The sequence below is a fragment of the Perna viridis genome, chromosome 5 (genome assembly GCF_037379345.1).
Source record: "Perna viridis isolate PV_CMFRI_1.1 ecotype Kerala chromosome 5, ASM3737934v1, whole genome shotgun sequence".
NCBI classification, from domain to species: domain Eukaryota; kingdom Metazoa; phylum Mollusca; class Bivalvia; order Mytilida; family Mytilidae; genus Perna; species Perna viridis.
This window is the reverse complement of record NC_142449.1, coordinates 12,582,399-12,598,612: the sequence shown is the minus strand read 5'-3', so window position 1 is coordinate 12,598,612 and position 16,214 is coordinate 12,582,399. Positions and strand designations below refer to the sequence as shown.

General features: G+C 32.2%; 1 protein-coding gene across 3 annotated transcripts in view; it reads left to right on the top strand.

Moving 5' to 3' along the window:
* Positions 1-14,949, top strand: part of LOC148616077 (short transient receptor potential channel 7-like) — a 38,867-nt gene extending 23,918 nt beyond the window's left edge. For all 3 annotated transcript variants that reach the window (XM_088582763.1, XM_088582764.1, XM_088582765.1), the window contains exons 4-15: positions 610-783; positions 2,602-2,766; positions 3,468-3,735; positions 5,102-5,241; positions 5,967-6,066; positions 6,826-6,977; positions 7,719-7,867; positions 8,040-8,238; positions 8,767-8,994; positions 9,243-9,374; positions 9,863-9,929; positions 11,812-14,949. In XM_088582763.1, the coding sequence (XP_088438889.1) occupies positions 610-783; positions 2,602-2,766; positions 3,468-3,735; positions 5,102-5,241; positions 5,967-6,066; positions 6,826-6,977; positions 7,719-7,867; positions 8,040-8,238; positions 8,767-8,994; positions 9,243-9,374; positions 9,863-9,929; positions 11,812-12,158 (2,121 nt within the window). In that variant the 3' untranslated portion in view covers positions 12,159-14,949. The remainder of the gene's footprint in view (positions 1-609; positions 784-2,601; positions 2,767-3,467; positions 3,736-5,101; positions 5,242-5,966; positions 6,067-6,825; positions 6,978-7,718; positions 7,868-8,039; positions 8,239-8,766; positions 8,995-9,242; positions 9,375-9,862; positions 9,930-11,811) is intronic.
* The last annotated feature ends 1,265 nt before the right edge of the window (positions 14,950-16,214 follow it).

Sequence of the window (16,214 nt, the reverse complement as noted above, 5' to 3'; positions counted from 1 at the left end):
TTTGTCTGTTTGATTGTTTGTTTCCTTTTTTTCATTTTTATTTGGTCTTATATTGTAATAATATCAATGATACCATCTATTTATATTAGTAATATAATGTGTTTGCTGATATGTTTTCCTTTTCCTTTTTATGATGTATACATTTGCACCATGAAAACTAATTTATTCACGGTGTCATAGTTTTCCTTTCCTCATTTGTCTACCCCGGACTTGACTTTTCATGAGCAACTCGGCGGATGTTTCTAGAAAAGCAGAGGATGCTTACCCTACCGGTGCACCTGGTCCATGCTCCCAGTTTTTAGCGGAGTCCGAGTTGCTTATTTGCTTTGGTTACTTTGTATGTATGATTTTAGTCACTTTATGTTCTTTGTTGTGTATGTCTGTTTTCCATGTTTGGTCTTTGTCCCTGGATTGCATTCTTTTGATTACCGCTATAACCTTGGTTCCCTTGATTCCTTCTTTATGTTTTGTTTGTTTGTTTTATTTGTTTGTCTTTATTAGGTGGTTTAGTATTGTTTTGTTTTGTTTTTTATTAGTCGTTGAGTTACACTGCTTCATCCAGACTGATTTTTAAGAAATTCATAATCGATAATGATTCCTTCATTACAGAGAGAATACAAAGATTTGTCAGATAGCCTGAGTGAGTATGTAGTACGATTACTGGGCCGCGTAAGGACACAGGAAGAATTGGAACTAGTTCTTAACAAGACAGGAACGCAGAGAGATAATAAATTTGAAAGCTTAGCAAGATTTAAATTGGCCATTCGATACAACGAAAAGAAGGTTCGTTGTTGCATTAACATGGTCTCTTAATTAAGTTTAAGACATGTTCTAATTCTTCACTTTATCGATGTTCGATAAAAATGAATACTAATTTTTGCCTGCAAAGTAAGACAATAATATATCTCTATCATAATGAAATTTGGAAAGACGAAAATATACACATATAATGGTATTTAAAAAAATATTGTATATCATAAATATATTGTTTAATCTTCAAGCTCTCTGCCTGTATTGAATATGGGTCTTTATCTTCTCAAAAGTCTAAAAACTAAAGTTATAATGTGTTCATGCTATAACTGTTGTATAGAACTATCATTTATATAACATTTCACGCAAATAAAAAACTTTTGAGTAACAATTGAAAGATTTACAATGTAAAGTCATAATTCGCAGCTGGTTATCTATTAGAGAATAAAAAATTATCAAAACTAGTTTCCATCTATCACGAAAGATAATCAAAGTTTATTGATGAATTTTTGTTGAAGGTGATACTAATGATGGGGACAATTAAAGAGAAACCAAGATTTTTGCGGAAATCAAGAAAATGTAATCCAGGGACAAAGACCAGACATGGAAAACAGACAAATACGACAAAGAACATAAAGCAACTAAATTAATACATACAAAGTAACAAAAGTAAATGAGCTACTCGGACTCCACTAAAAACTGGGAGCATGGACCGGGTGTGAAATATAACATGCCAAACCCCCAAAAATTGCTATACAAAAAGAACTAAAAGACTACATTATAGTCATTTACAGCACAAAATACGCTAAAAACATGGTTTTACCATTTAAAAATAACATTAATATGAGAAATAAATCTTTTGATGTCACAACTGAATGAACTGGACTTTTATATTGAAGGTTGTTTTCATCAAAACCTAGAACAAATAAAATAATATAATATGTAAAGTGCAAAGTCAAATTATGCTAAAAATAACTGTTTTAATCACGTCTGTAGAAGTGCAATTATAGGCGTGGTACGATCAAGATCATTTCAGAGATTATAATGAACACGCTTTAAAATATAAAAATACTGTTGCTTTTTTGTAATCACCTTCAAACCTATTGATTACTTGAAGAAAATTTATCTTCAAATGATAATTTTTTTCTTATATAACTCATTCTGAATATTTTAAATTTCTTTTATCTAAGAGCACTTTATGATTCTATCTTACAATTAAATGGTAAAATTTGAGCTCTTAAAAGATAACCTAAATCACGAACTTTTCTTCATGCATATTTCATGTTTTCTCAAAATATGCCAAAACTAATTTCACAGATAAAGCAATGGGTTTTCTCGAAGTTTTATGCCGTCGTGTAAAAACTGTCAATTTGGGACGGATTACTTTGTATGCGGTAGTCCACGCTAATAAAGTATAGGGGTCAAACATTCATAACCGGCTATTTTCATTTGAAATTCATGTAAATACATTTTCAATTTGTTTCATTGGAAACAATTGTATTGCTCATAAAAAAAGAATTGAAGTGACTTGTATGACTCCATTTTGTAAAATCACATTCAATTTACCACTTGTAATACTCAATAACAATTTTGTTGATGATGCAATGCACCACAATGTTGCTGCGGAGATGTCTCGAACAGACCTGTTCAAATATTACGTCATTTCCGACAAAACAATTTTAAGCCTAGGGCGAAGCTGTGCCGCATGTCATTTATATATACGAGTTTCCTTAACGTAACAATGTTACATATTTCGACGCCTAACGGACTCGACTATTGTATAAGACTAAAAAGAATGAAAATATAAGAAAAATGTTGCCTTTGAAACGTCTTTCGTCATTCTAATTTTAGTTTGTTGCCCACTCAAGTTGTCAGCAGAGACTTGTCAGTACATGGTACGAGGGTATAGGAGTTTTAGAACGAGCCAGCTGGGCCAAACGTATCTTATTGTTTATGCTTTTTTTCATGGCTTACCCATTTCTTGTTGCTGTATATCTAATAGCACCACGAGGAAAGGTAAACTTACTATTGAAAGTGTTGACAGAAAAACGATCATTAAAGCATGTTGTGTCTGGGAACCTCTCATTACATAATAGATAATAAAAGCTAATTTTAATACGAGGGAGACTATTGAGCACGGTTTGAACTATTTCCAGTGTTAATTGCACTGGTGTTTACTTGTACTTTGATAACACTTCCAAAGGTGATACAAAACTTCCGGTGTATGATAGCGGATATCGTACTTTCAATATACAAAAATGACGTCATTTTTACAATGTTACAAAATAACACAGTGCTGAATAAGTTTAATTGTTTATCATACTTTGTTTACCGCGATCATTATCCGTGGAAATTTTTACTCTGTTCTATTCTAAGGGATAGACAGGGGGCCGTTCTCATTTCTCCGAACTCTGTTCTCCTTTCTCAAGTCCACGTTCTTCTTTGTTTTGCCCAATTTCTCCCTGTCTCCCTGTACCCTGTTCACCGTCCCTATTTTCATGCTGGGATTTCGGTGGGTACTTTCAGTACGATCTTATATTTTTGAATCTGCCAAATACTTTATAGATGTTACCAGTGAAAAGATCGCACATGGTGATCGTATCAGTTACTGTTTAACCATACAAGATATTTTTTATTGCATTTTATAGCATGATTTACTACCTTGTTCTTCATTTACATGATTCATTCTCCCAAAACTTTTTTTTTCTTTTTTTAAGTGTATACGGATTCTTAAATACCCATGTGTTAAGTTTATTTGCCATACGATGTCTTTCATGGCGTTTTTGGTTCTTATTATCGTGTCAACGGCTGAAACATCACAGACGGTTTCAAGAGACACAACTCTTAAAACAGAATATCCAGATATTTATTCAAAATACCAACAGTTGTTTGCTGCAACCAACCAGAGTTTATATGGGCTTGATTTTCCCATGAGGCCCTTGATACCAACTATCACACAACTTATGATTACAACCTGGGTCATAGGTGAGTACTTTGTTATTTTGTCCCCTCTATATTGCGAAATATTGAGTTTTTTTCATATACAAGGAGAATGTTGTTAAAGGTTTTTTTTCTGTGAAATCAGCATCATATCTTGACCTACATTTATAGATCGAAGGAAAACGATGCGATGACTTTTCATTACGTATTGTCAACTTTCTATTCATCTGAGGCAACATCCCTTCAGCACTTTCGTATGGAGTTTCAGTATCACAACTCATACTTTATGCCAGAGCTTACCGTAACTACGCAGACATTTTGTATCGCACTAGACGTCTTACAACTAGGCTTCTGGAATGGGTTGGGTTGCTACAAGACAAGATTGAAGTCATCACTACAGACGTTTTATGGTCTTCATCATGAACTCGTGGATCATTACGGTGTATCCATCTGCACCATGTTCCATGAAAACTGATTTGTTCAACGTTTCATATTTTTTCTTTCCTCTTTCGTCTACCGTGGACCTTGACTTTTTATGAGCAACTCAATGGGAGTTTCTAGAAAAGCAGAGGATGCTTACTCTACCGGCTGACCTTGTCTATGCTCTCATATTTAAGTGGAGTCCGTGTTGCTCATTTACTTTTGTTACTTTGCATGTATCGTTTTGCTTAATGTATGTTTTTTTCTTGTGTATGTCTGTTTTCCATTTCTGGTCTTTGTCCCTGGATAACATTATTTTTATTTCCGCTTGAATCATGGTTCCCTTGATTACTCTTTTTGATTTTAACTTTAATACAGAAAATGGTGTAATTTGTGCTTTATTTCCTTTATTATAAACATTTTTAGGTCGCAAGTTTCCTGTCTATGTTTATGTCAATAAAAGTTAATGTTATGTTCGATTTATCTTTGATATACTACCATTATTAACAATGTCTCTTCCAAAACGAAGTGAATTTCAAAAGCGTGATTGTTTCACAAAAACTATATATAGCTCGATATCGTAATATTGCACAATGATTTGCTGACACAGCTAATCTCAATATTCTGTTAAACGTTAAACCATTCGGAATTTCTGGTATATTTGTACAAAGCCTATGCACATGATATAAATGTAAATATTTGCTCAGTGAAAAGTCGATAATCTGTATTTGCGGAAAAAGGAAACAATAGTAGCAGCTGAAATCATTATCCTTCGGACGGTGTTTATTTTTAATAATTACTCATTGTCATCATCAGCAGATAAATGTATGCTTATTCGTGTCATGAGACTTTATAGTTGAGAGATATACGGTTATTACATTATTAATCTGTACCTAACTTATACCTCTTGTTCAACTCAATGATTATTTAAGTCCCTCCTTAAATAAACGCACGACATGCAATCGTTGTGTGATGTTTAATTAAATTAAAGGTATGGCGTGCCAGGAGTGTAATCAGATATTCACAGAAGGGTTGAAAGCCTACGCAAAATCATGGTACAACTTGATGGATATTACCCTGTTGACACTTTATTTCTCATCCTTTACTCTACGATACTTTTGTATGTTCAAGGTGAGAACAGTAAACCACCATCTGATCATAAATTAAAATGAATACGAAAGCAATGACTACAAATTTGATTCAATAATATATTACAGAGAATATGTCAAAATTATAAATCACTAAACATACATCACAAGGGCAAAATCAACTAAAAAGAACTTTTGATCGTCGTTTATATTTGTCATTTGTGTGTCACTTGAGTTTCATTACCCTTGGTAGCTGATTAAAAAACAATAAATATTTTATTTATTTAATTATAAGCAAGTTGTAGTGAAAACCTCCGAAATACATCAGTCAGAAAAATCCAATGGCTAATATTGAAAAAAGTGATATATATATATATATATTTAGAGTATATTTTATTATATACTGGTGTGATGTAGTGCATGATCATAACACTTACTATACGGATTACATATTGTTTAAACCATTATGCGATTTATACATTTATTGTGACATTTTGTTGATTTAAATGCAATAATTGAAGGTTATATTTCTTGTTGTAATGTTATTGTAGTAACTGAACAAGTTTTGATTCCATGAAAAGTTATTAAAAGGAATATAAAAATTATGAATTATCCTCTAAGTGATGTATATAAAAAGTGAACTTTTTTCAATATTTTACCTAACAATAAACTGCAGGATACATCATCACAAGCATTATTTCGGAATCATTCTAAAAAAGACACCTGTCAATTTTTTGTGCTATGATTTGGTTCCGTTTGTTCCATTAGGTTTACTTTGGTATTCAGTATGTAAGATCAGCATCAGTTCAGGCACTAGCAAATGACTTACTCGAAGACCAGAATTGGCCTTTTTACTGGTTCAATGCAGGTAAATACGGGATTTTAATTGCTTCTATGATTGAACACATATCTGCTTTTAAATTAATGTTGACGATTACTGACAAAGCTGGAAATGATTTTGTCACTTAAAATTGGGTCAGCTTGTTTTTAGCAAGACTTCATAGCTCAGTCTTAAAAGAGGCTAATTGATTGATTAATATTAATTAATAAAGTAACTTCTATTAAGATCTTAAATGTACCACTCTGTCAAGCTTTTAATTCAATAGTCATGCTCTTAAATTAAAGGTAGTTGCATATTTACATTAATTGGCAAATGAAGTAACTTCTATCAAGATTTGCAATGACTTTTCAATAAGACATTTGTTATAAAATCGATGGTTATTGATTTCTGTAGACATTTAAATCGTTGATTGAAAATGTTCAAAGGCTTGAAATTATGTATAAAAGAAGGAAATAAGGGTAAAACAAAATCACCGAACACTTATCCGATCCATAATCAAGTCAAGTCCGAATTAAAATTAAAATTAAAATGTTAAAATATATACAACACAAACGGGGTAGCTGGTACTGCAGTGGTCATGACTTTGGTAGAGGCACTTCAAATTAAAAAAAATATTAATATTATAAAATTTTGAAAGCTGATATTAGAAGTATCAACTGAAATGTGAATCATATATGAATATATATTATATATATAGCTTATCTTTACAACTTTGTATTTCTTTGGTAAGTTCAATTCCTCATTACCATAAATAGATATATATTTAATTAAGCCATCATATTTTAGACCGCTTTTATTGGGATGCATGGGATCCCATTAATATGGCAGAAGGTTTGTTTGCTCTGGCTAATATACTCAGCTTCTCTCGGATATCCTACTTACTTCCAGCTAATGAGGCTTTAGGACCACTGCAAATCTCACTGGGAAATATGATCAAGGTAATGAATTTACATATATCCCTTTTTTTCTTTATTGTGTCATCTTACGCCATAATATACATAATATTATATCATAAGATGAAACTTGAGATGGAAGGCTATAGACAACAATACAGCACCTCAAAGTAAAGTACATGTTGCAAATTAGCAATCAAGGTCTAAATGAAATGAAACCTACGTCTTGTTTGCTTAATATTTCAAAGACTCTTTTATAAAGAACGGTATCAAATTAGGAAACCATAAAACAAATCCATTAATTTCAGTTATCCAAAACTAGCATTGGATAGGTTCTACATGAAAATTTCAACGTAGTACTATGAGAAAAAAGCTCAAAACATGTTGGAAAGAGGGACCAAAAGGGTGGCATAATTTATCTACTAGTATATTATTCCTGTAAAGGCATAATTATGAGTGTCTATGATATTGTTTCACAACATTCTGTACCACAAAAGACAGTCTTGGGTTGATTTTAGGGGTTAAATTTAACCTGTTTACGAAAGATGAACCAAGAGGGGCCCACAAACAGACGTTTTTATTGATATGCGCATATTACTTGACCATGAGAAAATATGTTTCTCAAATTGCTCTACAAGTTGCCAATGCCCGTGTCAAATTTGAATGGTGTGTCCATATTTGCCCCAACTGTTAAGGGACCTCTCCATTCGTATTAATCTGCGCCCTGCGAAACAGTTTTTACAAACTTTTGTCTTATTTTTTCCGATAATTTTCTCGTCCTTCTAGGATATCCTGAAGTTCTTGGCATTTATAGTCCTGGTGTTCTCAGCATTTATGGTTGGCTTACACAACTTGTTCTGGTACTACAGTATGAGAGAAAATATCGAAGTTACAAGGCATAACTTTACCACCAAAGCAGAAGAAAACTTTGCCGAGTAAGTATAAATATCAGGTCCATGGTGCCGTAAAATGTTTTAAAAAATGGTTTGTTAGTGAATTATTTGTATACTCAATATTGATGCCAATACACTGGATTTCTCAAATATCATCGTGCAAACATTGATTATTCCTAATCTAATTACCATAGATGCTATTTATATTTATCAGTGTTTTAGCCACATTCCGAACTGTTTTCTGGTCGATGTTTGGTCGTGGTGATACCGACGTTGTCAAGTTAGACCAATACGATAACAAACTTACGGAAGACATCGGTTATATTATATATGGTGTTTACAATATATCTATGGTTGTTGTGTTGCTCAATATGTTGATTGCCATGATGACCAGATCTTACCAAGACATCACTGTAAGTTTATTGTTCTTGAATGGTCAAAATTTATAGTCATTGAGAATTTAGCTTTCTGCACCTTGAAACATTGATAAAGAAGCTCCATGCTGCGGCAAAATTTATGCAAATAATATATGATACATTGTTCTGGTCAGACAAGGCTGACTACTGTGTAGTGAATCCCATTGGCCGGGGACATATTTTACATAAGCAGTGGAATCGACCCTGTAGTGTCTAAATTCAAAAATACCAAACATATAAATATTGAAAATTTCGATATACTGTACATGTTTTTCAAGGAGTTACATCTCATCGGCAGCATTAGAACCAAATAGAAAGTTAAAATGCAACAATAAATTATGTACAAAAAGTACTAAAAACCAAAAATATCGAAATTGGAAGCCGAATCCAGTATTAATGAGTTACAACAAGTATGACAAAATAACTATAACATTGTAGCCCCTTGCTTAATACAGGGAATTATTTGAATATTGTTCAGCTTCATCAAATATTTATCTTACGTCGTCAAAACTATTTTCGTAACAGGAAGATGCCGATGCTGAATGGAAGTTTGCAAGAAGTGTTTTATATATGGACTACATAGGGGAAGGAATGGTTTTACCAGTCCCATTAAACATGCTAGGACTGCCAAAGGCAATTTTTAGCAAATTTACAAGATGCTGTTCAAAAATGTGTAAAAGTGACAACAACGAAACACCAGAGGACGCAAACCCTGATGTTGCACCTGAAAGCAATGGACGCCAGAATGGGACGGTAAGCATCGGGTGTAGATTATTCTTGTTTTATTTACTTAGGACTTGGGAAAATGTATTTGAAATATGTAGCTAAAGACAGCAGTCAATGAAGGATATCAGTAAATAAATGTATCATGTAATCACTCAAGACTACAGATTTCTATGTCTGTTTTTATCTAAAACAAATACAATAAAATACGAGATTTCTTTCTAAATACATTATTTCTTTAACAAACAGTGATCGTATTGTATGCTTGATATTTTTAGAATAGTAAACACATGCCGAGGGGTAATGTTCGATCAAATCTGCATCTGCAGAGTAGTGATGGTCATCTAAAACCAGCAGATATAGACAGACGACGGAGTACTGAAAGTCTATCCGGCAAACAGAGTTATCATGTAGGTGTTATGGAATATAATATATATATCATTTCACAATTACTTATTATATACAGTTAGTTTTCTTTTAGATGATAAATTCATCTCTATTTAACAAGATATGCATTTTTATGCGGGGTAGTATGATTAATGTTACAAACTTATCTTTTTAAAAGGTTTTTGTTGCATTGTACTTTTACACAAACATACAAAAGCATCTATTGTCTTAGATGACTGCTTTTATATTTCTTCCAACTAATATTGTGAACTTTTTGAAAAAAAAAGAAATATAGATAAGTTCCCTGAAAGAAAAAAAACTTTTTTTTCTATTTTATCTGTCAAATACTTTAGGGATTAATTTTTTCCATGCCTATCAGAAGTTTCAACTTATCTGTATTACTTCTCCTCCGTAAATTCAGGCATTTTTTTCTATGAATTAAATGAGACGTATATACACAACGTAAAATTAATACAAACAATGCATTACGTTGAAGTGAATCTATTTGCAGAAAGTGATACAGACAATTGTCCAGAGATATATATTTGACATGCAGAGGGAAGCGGAAGTCACCGAAGGTAAAGGTATACTAAAACAGGATATTGTGCAATGGTGTTGAACATGCATCACATCTACTGTAAACCGTTATTTGTTTGCTTTTTTTCAAATGAAAAATATATTTGAAATTCATCTCTAAAGCTAAGTTTTCCCTTACAAAATTGAAAATTAGATTTCAGTCCAGTTTACATATGTCCTTGTATTTACCCGATAATATTCGATATTTGATCATTTTTAGCAGTTTTCCCTCATTTTTACTAAAATTGTGAAATGAGGAATAAACGTTCTACAGTTTTAAATCATTGCATGCTGTACGTTTCATACATTTTGTATGTCGTGTACAAGTTGTGATTTCCTTGATTATATAGCCTGTTATATGAAGAGTGCTGTGGTCCAAGAATGCATTTAAGAGTTCTTTAATATTCTTCTAATTCTTGTGTTATCTTGATGCATGCCTTTGATTTCACCAAAACATGCCTTGTTTTCAAAATACCTTTTATGTAAGTCATATCAGCATGTATGCCAATATTTTCATTACCCACATACTTTTTAAAATGGCCTTAAAATATTGTAGATTTGTTTCAAGTAAACACACAGTCTTTACTTTGCTTTCTTGTCAGTTCATATATTTTGATATTGTATTTTGTGCTTACTTACCAGCCAAATAAAAGGGAACACATTCCAAAATTACATCGATAACCATTTTCTTTCTTTCTTAAAGAAAATGAATATATAAAATATTCAGATGTTATTCTTACAAATTCTTCTGCTAATTTGAAAAGAGGTAGGGAAATAAAACAGTTAGATAAACTACTTCAGACGAACAATACAGGTACTTTATAATGCATATTTGACTCGGGAATTATTTTGTATGTGCGATCTGGTTATTTAAGTTTCTTAAAATTGAATAAGTTATATGCATCAATAGTAAATGCTATAATTCAACCATTTCACCTTGTAGGTAATGAAAGTATTCGCATACTAGTAATGAAAAGTGATTTTATCTACCAATGACAGTATCTTTTATGTTAAATTTGGTTTTGTAATGTCAAGTGGTAACAACGTTAAACGAATAAATGTGTAAATTAAAGTTTTATTGTCGTCATCGTGAACTCGTGGATCGTTATGGTGTATCCATCAGCACCATGAAAATTGATGTATTCAACGGGTCATAGTTTTCCTTTCCTCGTTTGTCGACCCCGGACTTGACTTTTTATGAGCAACTCGGCGGGTGTTTCTAGAAAAGCAGAGGACGCTTACCTTACCGATGCACCTGGTCCATGCTCCAGTTTTTACTGGAGTCCGAGTTGCTCATTTACTTTTGTTACTTTGTATGTATGATTTTAGTTACTTTATGTTCTTTGTTGTGAATGTCTGTTTTCCATGTCTGGTCTTTGTCCCTGGATTGCATTCTTTTGGTTACCGTTATAACCTTGGTTCCCTTGATTAGTCTTTTAAACCATGACGTATTTTCAGAATACAAAAACAAAATACATGCTTTTCAGCACCACTGAGATTTTTTATGAATCTATAGTTAATTTGACTTATGATTTTATCTATAGGTTTTTACTGGTACTTTTTTAGAAGGTTTTGTATTTTTCTGAGCACTATACTTGAGATATTTGAAAATCACACTTTAGTTCAAAATTCTTAATTTATTGAATTTTGCCGTTTTTGATGTTTAATGTAAATTATAAACGAAATTTTAAATAATTTATTTTTATATCGTTTTATCAAATAAAATAATTTTATAATTGCTCATTGAATGAATGAATAATTGAATGAATAATTAACAATAACAATTTTTATTTGTATACGTTTTTGTTATGTTTACTGTTTGTTTGTTGTTTTGTTTCCTTTGCGTTTCTTATTAATTTACTCTTTTTTATCCATTTTCTCCAGACGACTTTGAAGAAATAAAACAGGATATATCTAGTTTCCGTTATGAAATGCTCAACACTTTAACAATGCGTGAAAAGGAACATCAGGAAGTTATTTCAAAACTCGACCAGATTTTTGGGATCCGGAATAAAGCACCGCCAGAATTTAAAAAAGACCCACCCATGACACCAGTAAGTCAAATGTCTATAAACGAAGAAAATGATGAAAGAAATCAAGTTGTATGTGAAGCTGACATCAATGTAGAAACGTGTCCCATTGTAGAAGATGACAACGCCATCACCAATAACGAGAATGATCCACCGAAAAATGAGGCAAGTGAAAACGACGATAAAGTAGACATTGACTGATTCAAAACCAAAGTTGTGATATTTTAAATACAAACATAATGAAGATTTTGAACTGTGATTATTGTTATTGTGATTAATTGTGTATTGTCCTAGACTAAAAGTTTACATTTGCCAAAAACCAAGGTAACTGATGAAAGAGTATATTTTACGTAATTTTATACTTTCGTATATGTTATGATTTTTTTTCACAATTTGTATTGTATCATTTTATTTAAAGTTTATATCTCTTTGAATGTTAGTTTTTATTGTCTATAAACTTTTTGTTATGATATTTGGATGATTCGAATAGCGTGTATATATGAGGCATTGGAAATTTATCTTTTGATAAAAATAAGACCTAGCAATTCATATATGTTTGATAACCTGTAGTTTTTTTTCTGTTCAATTGAAAAATATATATGCCTCAAGTTGTAGGTGCATTTATGTATAAATTATCTTTCTGTTTATTATTTTTAAAAGCCAATGTGTCCATTTAAATGTGTGTATTTCGTTGTGCCTTAACCACACAGTCTAAAAGATTGTATGACCGTCCCATTAACTTTTTGAACATGATTTTATACACATTATTCAGAGAGTCCATATGTATTTTTACTGAGTCTTTTTCTGAATAATCAGAACTTGTTTGTATGACGTTATGTCGTCACAGTATTTCAACGTTTTATGACGTCATAATGTATGACTTATTTTACAATTACGATATTTTGTAAAAAGGACTAATGTGTTCCTTCCAGTTATCCTACTGAAATATTGTAATTGTAAAATTAGTCTTAAGTTATGATGTCATAGTAGATCAACATATTGTGACGTCATAACTTACGACTGATATTACTCTAACGATTTTTTTTAAAACGGCTGCAGTTGTTTATTTTTGTTATACTGTTGGTTGATAACCTACAAATGCTAATTAGCGTATGTTACTCAAGAATAGCGGTGCACTTTTATATATCTTCGCGTAAGCTATATGTTTTGTGTGTATGGTTACTTTTGTATTTTATATGTAAATCTCAACTGTAAAGTAACATTTCACAGGTCATTAATATAATATCTAAACCATTTATGTGAAGGCTATTTGTATAAACGTATTAGAAGAATATCTGAACCAATTTTAAAATTAGACCAAATGCGTGTTGGAACATGTTGTTTCCTTCTTCGGTTAATGCAGTTTCCGAGAAGGGGCCGCTCCAGTGATTTGCACTTGTTTTCCAAATAATCAACCGAACTTTTCCAGCATACTAGCAATAGGGCGTGAAATCAACTAGAGATTAAACACCCAGGAGTTTGTTAAGAGGTCAAGTATTTATTAATGGATTTAAGAAAAGCATCATGTCAATAAATTACACAAAAACAATCCTAAGGTTTTGTCTATAGAAAATTCAAATTGTTTACTTTAAATTTGATTTTAAAAATTCAGGCAAAAACCGTTCACTGCATTTTAACAAACTCAAGTTAAAGTGGTTAGTTGTTTCCGTCCGTTTATTTCGAAATCGGAATACTCCGAGTTAACCTATATCGGTAATGTGATCAACACAGATTAGTGCAATTTTCATTCGAACGTTAGATCATGTTATAGGCAGAATATTAACTCAGCAACATCAGGTATACAAGATTTGGCAATGTCATCTATGATTGAACATTCGGAACTACTCATCCTTTCTCGTTACACGGGACACGTAGCGGAAATGGCCAGAAGTTCCAATTCATGCAGGCATAGTTTCTCAGACCAAAACAATAGCAATATTGACATGAATTGAGCTTCTGAATTTATTTGCTAGATATGTTAAACTGATCTTAGAATAATGTGAAAATCTTCATACCCGTGTATCCAATTCGAAGTTACATCATGTTTTGTCCATGTTGTGTGATAAATTATTTTCTGGATATAACACTTCTTTGCACGTCCAACTTTCGTTAAAATAGAAACTACACAACCATATTTTATGTATTTTTGTTTTTTTATTAGTTGGTAAGGAGAAATGCTTATTATGAAATAATGGTTGTATTCTTCGCTGTTATTTAAATATGCACTACATTAAATGTTTATCTTCTGTCTTTCAAGCATCTCAAAGCATTCCAGCTTAGAAGAAACCAAAATGTATTCTGAATGCTTTATAGTATATGACTTTATATAACTTTATTGTTTGTTAATATTTTGTTTACATTTTAAGTAAGATTTATTAAAAAAATGCATTGATTTTTTTTAATTTCTGGTGAATCTACCATCTGTTTGTAATTTTAAAAATGTACTTTAACGAGAGAATTGTTCTACTTAGCTTATAAATATGTTATCTCCTACACAAGTTTTTGTTTTGGTGTACGATAAACTAAAAGTATGGAATTACCTTTAAAACAGTTTTCTGTTTCCTTCTTATCGACATGTAACAATAACTTTGTCAAATAAACTAAAAATAATTTCATGCTTACTTGTTGAGAGGAAACAGCTGCATTTCTCAAGTTGGTATAGGAAACAGTGAGAAATTACATGTATTGGAATAAATCATTTCAATTGTTGTAAATACTTATATACCTTTCAGTTAACTCATTGTGCGCCTTTTGCGAATATATAGTTTATCAAGTTGAGATGAGTTAAACTGGAAATCGACTTGCAAACATCAATTATATTAACATCGTATTAATAGTGCAAAACTACATTTTGAAGTGTTACACTTCGTCCTGTTTTATATGTGCTTATAAACCGCTTGTTAAAACCCCAAGCTTGCTCTGTCGGTCGGAGATAACTGTATCCAACGTCATGATGTTACTTGTTATGTTTGTAATAAAAATTGTACATATATTGAGTTGTTTCTACATCCTCTATTCTCAGATTTCAATGAAAATCTTAATCTTATATAACTATATTTTTTTACTATTGTATCCTACTTAGATGTTGACTGTATATGAAGGGGTCTATTGCTTGTATAAGTCAATTGTTTAATTGATATAGTGTATGACAGGACGGCTTCCATACTATATCCATTTATTGAATTGGCATTGTTCGAATTGGTACTACGTTGTTATCCAGGGTTCTTGCGTTCTATCCTTGGTTGTGGAAGAGTAATCAACGGAACCAAGATTCTAGCGGTAATGAAAAGAATGTAATCCAGGGACAAAGACCAGACATGGAAAACAAACAAATAACTCAACAAAACAAAGAACATAAAGTCATTAAAATAGTACATTTAAAGAACAAAAGCAAATGAGCAACTCGGACTCCGCTAAAAATTGGGAGCATGGACCAGGTACATCGGTAGGGTAAGCGTCCTCTGTTTTTCCAGAACCACCCACCGAGTTGCTCATAAAGAGTCAAGTCCGGGGTAGTCGAAAGAGGAAAGGAAACTATGACGCGTTGAACAAATAAGTTTTCATGGCGCAGATGGATACGAAACGATCCACGAGTTCATAATGACGACCACAAAACTTCTGTAATGATGACTTCAATCTTGTAGCAACATAACCTTGTTCTAGAAGCCTACTTGTTAGAAGTATAGCGCGATACAAAAAGTCTGCGTAGTTTCGGCAAGCTCTGGCATAACTTATGAGCTGTGATATGAACACTCCATACGCAAGTGCTGAAGGGATGTTGCCACAGATGAAAGGAAAGTTGACAATTCTGAATGAAAAGTCATCACGTTTGTCGTAAGGTTTGGTCAATAGTTTTCCCTTGCCATTGATTGCTAAGTGTAAGTCAAGATACGAGGTTGACTTCACAGTGTCTGTAGTATCCTTTATCTCAATTTCTTTGGGGTAGATGCGATCTATCAAATCCCCGAAATTAGGATTGTTTAATGATAATACGTCATCTAATAGAGTTGGAATTTATAGCCCGCCCGACCGCCCGAGACTGCCTGTTTTACTATCGGGCGGCAAATATTAAATTTTTACAGCCCGGTGGTCGTCCTATTTTAACAGGTTATTGGGATTACCCTTTTCTATTTTCGTAACGAGTTCTTTAAAAGTAAAGTAACAATAAATGAAATCAAAGTATAATTTTTATTTACTTAAAGCAGAACTTTTCAGATTGCATACTGAATTACATTGTAGACCAAAAATCAACCCGCT